Source organism: Amaranthus tricolor, chromosome 10, assembly GCF_026212465.1.
Source record: "Amaranthus tricolor cultivar Red isolate AtriRed21 chromosome 10, ASM2621246v1, whole genome shotgun sequence".
NCBI classification, from domain to species: domain Eukaryota; kingdom Viridiplantae; phylum Streptophyta; class Magnoliopsida; order Caryophyllales; family Amaranthaceae; genus Amaranthus; species Amaranthus tricolor.
In genome coordinates this window covers 15,183,911-15,195,262 of record NC_080056.1, presented here as the reverse complement: position 1 = coordinate 15,195,262, position 11,352 = coordinate 15,183,911, and the positions used below count along the sequence as shown (strand labels likewise).

Genomic DNA, 11,352 nt, shown 5'->3' with positions numbered 1-11,352 from the left:
TAGGGATGGCAACGGGTCGGATCTGGACCGGGTCTCCAGATCCGTTTTCAAGAACATGATCCAGATCTGGACCCGGATTTGCGGGTCCAGTTTTGCAAGACCCAGATTCGGATCCGCGGATACTGCGGATCCAGTACCGGATTCGGGTCCAAAATTGGTCCAGTTTTGATTTTTTTTTTTGTATTTTTAAATGTGTTAAGATTGCAATAAAGCGATATTTATAGACTAATGTTAATAATATATATAATTTCACAATGAATAACCCAAAAAAATATTATACAACTTAAAATTGTCTTCAAAATATCCAATAAACACATTCAAAATAACTTAATATAATTAATAAAAGTCAATCATTCATGTTCTTAGTCATCCAATGTTCCCAATTTGTCAAAATTCTTCAACACTAACATCATCAATATCCTACAAACCAAAAAAAAACTCAATAATAGATGCAATTTTTAAAAATTTAAATATAAGAATATAAAATTATAAATTTATAACGGAAAGAATATAAGTATTTTCATACAAGTCTTACATTTTGCCAATTGTATTCATAAATCCAGTTTTCTTCCAACAATGAATACAATAATAATTTCCAAAAAAGATTGCACAATCATCAGCTATTAGATTATAATGCTTCACAAACTTTGCATTCAATATTATCGAACATGACCCAAAACAATATTCATAAGCACAATCAAGTCTCGAAACTCAACGAAATCATACATACACTTAGGCATGGCCACGGGGCGGGTTACCCGGAACCGAACCGGTCCCGAACCGCTTGGAACCGGATCCGGAACCGGAACCGTTTGCGACAGGTTCTGAACCGCCCCGAACCGCGAAACCGTGAAACCGCCGGAAAAAAGTTGCCGGAACCGTGAAATCGCCGGAAAAAACCGTCGTGAACCGGGCAAAAAAAACCCGCGGTTTGGAACCTGAACCGGTCCGGGAGAACCGGTCCAACGGTTCCATGGAACCGGTTCTGGAACCGGAACCGGGACCGGTCCGGTTGAACCGGCTCAACGGTTCCATGGAACCGGAACCTAGACCGGTCCGGTTGAACCGGCCCACCGGTTCCATGGAAATCATATTTTACCGATTTTCCTTATATTTATGGAATCGCAACCATTTTGGATCCACGTTTTAAAACCGAGGTCCTAACCAAAGTAATAGGATTTTATTATCAATCGTTAGATCGCCCGTCTTCCGATGTAGCTTATTATGTCGGAACATGTAAAAAATATTTAGCTGAACTGTATGATTTTTACGCTAGTGTATATAACCCGAAACGCGATATGTCTAGGCGTGCTAGCGTTTCGGCTCGTCCCACTTTCTATAATTCAATAATAGCTAACATAATGACGCAAGATGATAGTTTTGTAGGATCTTCTTCTTCCTCGACCACATATTTAGAACTAGATAGTTATCTGAAACACCACTTTGAAATAGACCCAAGTGTCTATAATATTTTGGAGTGGTGGAAAGAAAAATCTTTTAAATTTCCCATTTTATCGAGAATTGCAAAGGATATCCTTGCAATTCCCGCGTCCACTATTGCGTCGGAGTCTGCTTTTAGTGCAGGTAGAAGAGTTTTGGATGAAAAGCGATCTCGTCTTGCTCCACATAGTATTCAAATATGTGTTTGCAAGAAAGATTGGGACCAAGCGGAGATACGAACACAAGGACTAAGGAACGATGATGATCAAGACGACGATGATGATCCATGGATGATGATGGATACAACTTCATCATCGTCAGGAGGAGAGTCAGCGGATGCATCTAATGAACCACATGATGATGACGAAGACGAATAGGATCAATCCGACAAGCGACAACGATGAATCAACACTCAACAACTATAAATAAAAGGTATGACAAAGAACTACGTGGGCTTTGATTCCTTCGGGATACGTAGGCAGCTTAGTATTCATTTGGGTACTAGGTTCAAGTCCATTTTCTCCCTCTTTTTTTATTAATCATCTTTATCGACATTATCATTGATTCGTTTCTTATTAATTTATTTTTTTCCATTCTTTTTAGTAAATATTTTAATAACGATGACATCTTGACATGCAATGAATTTCGCTAATAATCAAGTAATCATCAAAGGTACGTCCGCGATATTATAGTATTTTTTTATTATACAAAAATTTAAAGAAAAAATTAAAATGGAACCGATGGTCCGACCCGCCCGTCCCGTGAGTTGGAACCGCCGGAACCGCCTCATGAACCGCCAAGGAACCGTTTGGAACCGCCCGGAACCGGAACCGGAACCGGAACCGTTCGCGACAAGTTCCAAATGGAACCGGAATCGGGTGGAACCGGAACCGGATGGAACCGGAACGGAACCGGACCAACCCGGACCGTGGCCATGCCTACATACACTAATACCAACCGATCGTGAGTGCAAGACATTCCTCAGGTCCAATAAGGTTTACTTAGAGATCTTCGCATGTACATATCATAAAAGAATCAAACCACATCTAAAAAAAAGAGTTATCCAAAAATATGAAATAGTCGAATATGTCCAAGTGTTCGTATTAGGATAAGGTGACTACAATAGTCCTATACTACAAACAAAACAAACATAACCAATCTTACCACATCAATCTCAAGAAGTCATATAAACCCTTATTGCTACCAATGTCAAGCCCTTTATTATCCAAAACTCATCCAAAAAGCACTCATGGGTCAAAACCATTAAAACACACTAATACTTTTTCTGATCAACAAACAAAATCAAAGAAATAAAATCACACGTAAAATCCAAAATGATAAAAATCAAAAATTACCATTGAACTCAACAATTCAACATAAATCAACCACTCAACATAAATAAAAAATTACCATTTAACTCAACATAAATCAACCACTAAACTCAAATAAATAAAAAACTACTCAACAATTCAACACAAATCAAAAGTATTGTAGAAAAAAAAAATCAAATTTAGGATTTATTACCCTCAAATCCGCCTGTGAGGAGAGGGGAGGAGTATACGGTGGCTGTCGGCAGGGAGTGAGGTCGCCTGTGGGCTGTGGGCGATGTCGCTGTCGAGTACTCGAGTGTCGACTGTCGACTGTCGAGTGATGATTACAGGGGCAGGAGCTACGCGTGATGGAGAAGGAGAACGCGAGAGTGATTGAGGTACTGAGGAGTGAGGACTGAGGTTACTGTCTACTGAGGTAGTGAGAAACTATGGGTATTTTTCTCAGATACAGATCCGGACTCGTGAATTTTAAACGGATCTGGATCCGCCCGAAACCGACGAGTTTAATTTTTTAGGACCCTGATCCGTGAAAACGGATACGGATCTACGGATCCGGGTCGGGTCAAATACCCATTGCCATCCCTATTGGAGATAGTAATGACCAACTAAGCTACAAACTATTTAAGTAACTCTTATCTCTTGATATTTTTATTCACCTTTTCAAGGTATGATTTAATAAAAAATATTTAAACATCACTTATTAATCATTGCTTATTGATTGTTTCGGTGTTCCTTTTTTTGAAAAAAAAAACCTCTATTTTAAATGAAGATTTGAAGCATGTTCTTGATCATTTATTTGAATTTTTTTATTTAGAGGAGAATTAAATTATGAAAAAGTGGGATGTTTTTACATAATTGCAATTTGATATGTAGAGATACTTTAATTCATTATTGTTGGTGATATTTTAAATTATTTAATATGTAGAGTTTAAACTTCATAGTGGCACTTATGAAAAAATAAGAAAATTCGATGAGATAGATTATTATATTAAATATTATTTGTTAGGGTTGAATTGTATACATTAAGTTTTAACATATATATTTATGATTTTTTTGTGTTTTTACTTGAGTAAATTGAGTAATTGAGTGGCATTTATTTATAGTTAAATTGAGTAAATTAGAGAATATAATATGCTGTATAATAAATTGGTGCTAATTTTGAAAATTATGGGAGTAATTTTAGGCATACAACTCTCAAAATTGAGTATTTCAAATGCATAATATCTTTGGTTTTATTTTTTAAATATCATATGTTTACATATATTGATGTTAAAAAAATCGTGCATTGCATGGATTTTCGAACTACTAATGAATTATTAGTTAAATTTATCAACAATTATCGATTATCGACGATAGCAGAGTTGGGAGAAAGCTTCGGACTAAAATCTGACAGTTGCGTGTTCGATCAATGTTTTCTTTTATAAAGTAATTCGCTTTACTATTTTGAATTCGATAAAATATTTTGTAATTATTTTTTATTAGTTTATAGAGTTTTTTAGTATTTTTTTATTTGATTGTTTTTGTCATATTGGTGTTTTCACTGAGTTTGAGTCCTAGATCTACTACTGATGGTATGTTATGGGCAAATGTATGGCAAATTATACATTATACTAACAAGCTTAGAAAATTCCAAGTGTCGTCACAATTAATGAGAGTTTGTCAAATGAAACTCAATTATTGACTAAAGAAAAATCACCTAAAATTTAATCTTGAGTAATATCTCTACCTTTAAAATATCTTTGTCTAGCATTTATTTATAGTTAAATTGAGTAAGTTAGAGAATATAATATAATGCATAATATATTGGTGCTAATTTTCAAAAATATGGGGTAATTTTATGCATAAAACTATCAAAATTGAGTATTTCTATTGCGTAATATCTCTGACTTTATTATTTAATATTACATATTTATATATATTGATGTTAAAAAACTTGCACAGGTTTTCACTCTAATATTGAATGATTAGTTAAATTTATCAATAATTATTAATTAGTGAAGATAGCTCAGTTGGGAGAGCGTTAGACTAAAGATTTGAAGGTCGCGTGTTCAATCTACCCTTATCGCATTTTTTATAATTTTTTAAAATTACATTTATTAAAATATCTATCACTTTATTAGATTAACTAATGAGAAGATTGAATACGAGTCGATCATACTTCTATGTTAAAAATTGGTTCAGGTTTACAGCAATTCAATATAAATTTCGTTCGGGTTAAATTGGTTTTACCCGGATTGAGTTCGATTTGGAGCATGATTTGTGTCGGATATGACTCGGGTCGCTCATTATTAGATTCGGGTAATTTCGATTAGCAGTTATGTGTCGATAACAAAAATCGGTCACAACTTCGGGTCGGGTAATCCCGGTTAGTTTCAATTTGTATAATTGCGTGATTTAATAAAAAAAGTGATTGTTTCAAATCTTTAGGGTTATAATTTATAGAAGTACATACATAACCTCTTGACATATTCTTGAAATCTAAGAAATAAAACTTTATAACTTTATGATAGATAATGCTATTTTCGATTAATCCTTGCACATAATATTATCTACGACTTTATATAAATAAGCACAATTTATGGAGACAGGATCACGATGGATAGAGCTTATGGCGACAACATATATGGCGACAGGAAGGTCTTGTCGACGACAAGACCTGCATGTCTCTATCCTATCGCCGTATAAAGGTTTGCGACAGGATAGAGATAGACTCCTCCAGTCGCGATATTGTGTATTTTTTGTGTGAACTAAAGTGAATCCCAAAACTTTTATTTTAAATTTTTATTTTCATAAATATATTTATCTGTCATTATATTAAAAGATCAGCATTAAACAAAATAGAAAGTAATTTATAATATAATTTAAAGAAGTATACGCTTTTGGCCAATCCTAAGCAAGTGCAAGTCGTGCTTACCCCCAAGGCCCTAAAATATTTTAGTTTTCAACTAGTGCTTAAGTACGAACTTGTCTATATATACAATAGTAGAGGGGGTCATTAATAATCTTTCGCCCCAAGCCTCTTAAAATGTAAGGTCAGCTCTGTATATGCTTATCAAATAATATCTTCATATACTCTATCAGCTTTATAATGCTTGTGACATTTGAGGTTTTTGTAAAATTTTCAAATGTGATTGGAGCCTTAAAATTCATTAAAAAAAATCTTAATCAAACAATTTAAAATTTTATAATAAAATTTTATATTTAGAGACGAAGCTTACAAAATGATACATTAATATATTTTAACATATTTATATCAATGAATAATAATATTCAAAATATCTCTATCCATGAAATATTGTAAAGGTAATTAACCAACAATATAAAACATAATGTGTAGCTTATAATGATCGGAGTACTTACATCACTCCAATTATATTCTTTTACTTCTCATTAAACAAAGCATTAACTACAAAAAATGACAAAATTGCACATGTTTTTAGGAAAAAATAAATAGGGAAATTCTCTATAGTAGCAATGAAGTTTGGCTAAACATGAGTTGTAGCACTTTTTTAGGAAAAATTATTTATAATAATCTAACTTTTTTATGAATTTTCGATAATAATCCCACCTATTGATTATTATGAATAATCCTAAATTTGGGAGTTATTTTCATATAGTAAACCTAGTAACCGGATTACTTGTTATGGCAAGTTTATTTTTTATAAAAAATAGATAAACTAAAATAAATTTTTGAAAAGCATTTTTTTAAAATGTAGAAAAAAAAAATGTGATTTTTTATCATGCAAAATTTTTTTATGTGAATATTTAAATTTTTCTCAAATTTTATAATAATTTTCAGTTTACTTTTTTTGGTGAGTTACTTACTATAGCAGATCATCGGTTAACCCAAGTTTACTCTATGCAAAAACCCCAAAAGTTGGGATTATTCATGGTTAATCAATATGTGGGATTATTGTAGGAAAATCATAAAAAGATTGGATTATTCTAGGTAAATATTCCTTTTTTATGATTTTTCTACATGTTAGCAACATTGTTTCAAATTTATTAAGAGAAATTCTACATGGTAGCATCGAACTTTTATAAAACATGCGCGGTATCATTTTTGTAAGATTTTTCTTCATATCCAATTCATATACTATCTAACTGACGTAGCATTATCAGTTCAATTCTTGTCTATTTTCGTTTAATTAACCATTTTGACGTAGCATTATCAATGGGAAGAAACGCAATAAAAAAAAAAAGCCTTAATCTAATTTTGAATTCAACCTCTAAGCTCATTGACAAATCATTTCGAATCAAATCAAGAAATGCTAAAAAGCCTTAATTCCAATCAAAAAATCATGCATAAACCAAGCCATCAATTTTGGAAAGAAATGCAAAAAAAGCCCCAACTTATTTTTGAATTCATCCTCCAAGTTGATTGATAAATAGATTCAAATCAAATCAAGAATTGCTAAAAAGCCCTAATTCCAATCATCAAATCAAGAAATGCTTAATCGAATTCTACATCATTTTAATAATTCCAAGCCTAGTTTTTGGAATGCAAATAAAATCAATGGTAAAAAGCCATACATGTTCTGAATTTTGATTAAGCGGTTTACTTTAAGAAGGAGGGAGATTTCGAAGAGAGCAAAGGGAATTTCGATTAGGAGGGAATTTCACAGCAATAAACTTCAAGAAGGAGGAAACTTTAAAGAGGTAAATAGGTTCGCAGCAGCCAACAGTGGAGTTCGCTTCAAGTTGTAGTCATATTCGAAATTACATGGGTGAGATGCTTTGACATCTATTTTAACGGTCAACCAAATGTTTTTAAGTGTTAAAGGCTATGAAAAATTTAAATGCATAAACTAAATGATACCATGTGGAAAAATCTTACAAAAATGATACCACTTGTGTTTCATAAAAGTTCGCTGTTACCATGTAGAATTTTCCATTTATTAAAACCATAGCAAATTCCATTTAAAACTGGAATAATCCGTTCACTTTTATTATTTTTTAAGATATTCTTTTCCTTTTTTATTTTTGTGATTTATTTTTTTTTTACAAAAATAAAACCTCTTAAATCACATTCTCACCCTAAGCACCACTTAAAATTCACATATATATCTACCACCATCGCTACCATGTTAACCTAACTACCATCACCATCAAAAAGGCATTAATGATAAGAATTAAGATGTCCCTTAAAATGACTTGGATTTCATGACCAAGAATTCTAGTATATAACTTGAGTATGTCCCAGGTCCTCATGCACAAATTCCAACATACAATATATTTGTTATGGGCTAAAATAATTATGCTCATAAACACATTTAGTTTGACCGTAAACCATCCACTTTAGTTTACTAACTTCCTAAATATATGTTGCATTATTTATTTACCTCTACGCTTTTATATTCCTACCGTTGCTCTACAAAAATACACCGTCCTTCTACTTAGAATATATACTTAACCAAATATTTCTTCAATTAATCTGAACTTATCCTTCAATTCCTTAATTTTGAAGTCTTCTCAGCGGAAGAATCATAAGCAATTTCTGTTTTAAGTATCTTTTGCACTTTCACGTTTCATTACTAAAACAATACTAATTTATTATATCTAATTAGTTGAATCGCACAAACAATAAATAAATTTACAAAAATTTTTCATCAAAATTTTAATGTATGTGCGACATATCTTCAAATATATTCGTATTGAAATATAGTATTAAAATAAAAAATATTTTACTTAAAGAACTATAATCAAGACAACTATTAGAAAATATTTACAATTATCAAATTAATATGTATTAAAATAATAGGAACTAAATCTATAAAATTACTTTTACTCATTCACAATAGTTCCAATTAAATATATTGTAACCGTATATTGAATCATAAATATTTAAAATTATATTTAATTAAAAATTATTAAATATTAATGTTAATAAAATTTATATCAAATAAATTATACAAAATTTCACTTTATCAAATAAATTATACAAAATTTCACTTGATTATGTTTAAATTTATAAATTAAAATAAAATACAATTTAAAAATGATCGATGAATAATATTACCTCTGTTTTTTATTTAAAGCTACACGTCACACGTTTATGTGACGGCTTTTTGAGTGAATTGTATATACTACCCCTTCCGTTTCTTTTCGTTTGTTCACTTTATCTTTGTACGCATTTTTTAGCAAATTTTAAGTCTTAATATTTTTAATTACGCATCATAAAAAATTCTAAAAATTATATGTTAAAAAACTTTGCGTCAATACAATTCTAACAAGATCTCACATGAATATATTTTATTTTCAATATACACTTCAAAAATCTTATTTAAATTTTCCTCTCTTAAAATGGACAAACTTAAAGTGAACAAACAAAAAAAATAGAGGGAATATTTACTTTATAAGACGTGAAAGAAAAAAGAATTTACATATATACAATTAAAACAAAAAAAGAGACTATAAACATTCGCTTTACTTTTCATTAACAAAAATTGTCAATTTTACGCAAATATGGATTTTATAATTTATTCACATTAATAAATAATATGGTACATTTGTTGATTTTGCTTGATGAAGATCAGAGAAACTAGAGAAAGGAAGGGAAGAAGAAGAAGAGACTCAAGGGAAAACAGAAAGAAAAATCTTATTTCAAAAAAAATGATTCAAAAATTACAAAAATTACTTTTAGACAAAAGGGAAGGGGGGATATATACTAGGCATAAAGAAAGGAAAAATAAAAATGAAAAACTAATTATTATTTCTAACACCCCCGCAAGTTGGAGGGTGATAACATCCCCAACTTGGAAACCAGATTGTGATGAGCAGGCCCTAAAAGGCTCTTGGTGAAGACATCTGCTAATTGGTGTTGAGTGGGCACATATTGCAAACTAATTAGACCATCTTGCAGTTTTTCTCTCACAAAGTGACAATCAAGATCAATGTGTTTGGTGCGCTCGTGATAGACTGGGTTCTTGGCAATGTAGATAGCAGCCTGGCTATCACATTTGAGAGGAATAGGAACAATTGCAGGTAATGTAGAGACCGTAGCTTGCTTTTTACTCTTCCATGAAATGGGACTACCACCTAGAAGGATGAAGTAGCCACTGACAGATCTCCTAGTGTTGGCACAGGAAGCCAAATCTGAGTCATAATAGGCTTCAAGGGTTAAATTTGTGGATGCATTAAGATAAATACCTTTATTATAGTCTCTGCTCAGATATCTCAAAGTATGCAGTGCTGCTTGCCAGTGAGGATCTCTTGGATCTTGCATGAATTGACTTAAGTATTGTACTGCATAAGCAAGATCAGGTCTTGTATTTGTTAAGTAGTTTAACTTGCCAACCAATTTCCTATAAAGACTGGGAATTGGGATAGGAGTGCCAGAGTCAGGTCTTAACTTCAGATTGCTTTCCAAAGGGCAATGTGCAGGTGTAGCATTCCGTTGATCAAATTCCTTCAATAACTCTTCTTTAAATTTTCTCTGTGTCATGATTATACCATGAGATCCTTGTAAGAATTCTATACCAAGAAAGTAATGTAAAGAACCCAAATCCTTGATCTTGAATCTGGAATGCAAGAATGTTTTCAAGGAATCCATTTCCTCTAAATGATTTTCAGTAAGTAAAATGTCATCCACATAAACTGCTACAAATATAGTACTTTTGCCCATAGTTTTGTAGAAGAGGGAATAGTCATTCTTGGATTGAATGTAGCCCCTTGATTTTAGAGCTGTAGATAGTTTAGCATGCCACTATCTAGATGCTTGTTTAAGGCCATATAAAGATTTCTTTAACTTCAGAACTCTAGTTGGATCAGAGAGAATTAAACCAGGAGGAGGTTTCATATATATTTCTTCATTCAAATCCCCATGTAAAAAGGCATTATTAACGTCTAATTGATGTATAGGCCAATGCATCTTGACTACTGTGGCAATAAGACTCCTTATTGTTGTCATCTTTACTACTGGAGAGAATGTTTCAGTATAATCAATTCCAGCCTTTTGAGTGCAACCTTTGATAACCAATCTACCTTTGTATCTTTCCACAGTTCCATTTGCGTGTCTTTTGATTTTGTAAACCCATTTACTGGAAATTGGCTTTTTGCCCTTTGGTAACACAACTTCTTTCCATGTGTTATTGGCTTCAAGTGCAGATAACTCTTGTTGCATAGCTTCTTGCCAAGCAGGTATAGTAGCAGCTTCTTCATAACTTGTAGGTTCTTTTATATGATTAGTAGAGTTAAGCAACTGATGATTGGGAGATGAAATGGTGAGACAACAAATATGATTTGGAATAGAAAACAATGAGGTTAATGTGTGAGGACAATCATGAATACAAGCAATGTCAGAAGGAGATGAATTTAGGACAACATGATTGCAAACATAATCATTTAAGTGGGCAGGTTGCTATGTAGTTCTACCAGACCTTCTGATAAGAGGAGCAGGAGAATGAGCAAGAGGTGGAGAAGAAGAGTGTGTATGAGTAGCAGAATAAGGAGTAGATGAAGAGTGACTGGTGGGAGGAATAAGAGGAATGGACTGACTTGATGAAGAGGAAGAGTAACCAAAGTCAAATGGTGTTTGTGTAGAGAAGGGAAGAAAAGAACTTGTGTGTTTTAGTGAGGGAAA

At 32.3% G+C, this 11,352-nt stretch overlaps 1 protein-coding gene across 1 annotated transcript; it reads right to left on the bottom strand.

The window, feature by feature from the left end:
* Positions 1-2,966: 2,966 nt before the first annotated feature.
* LOC130824885 (uncharacterized mitochondrial protein AtMg00810-like) lies at positions 2,967-10,395 on the bottom strand. The gene is made up of 2 exons (XM_057689905.1): positions 9,535-10,395; positions 2,967-3,197 (listed from the first exon to the last, which is right to left on the bottom strand). The coding sequence occupies exons 1-2, from the start codon at positions 10,393-10,395 to the stop codon at positions 2,967-2,969; spliced, it is 1,092 nt and encodes a 363-aa protein (XP_057545888.1).
* Between the last annotated feature and the right edge of the window lie 957 nt (positions 10,396-11,352).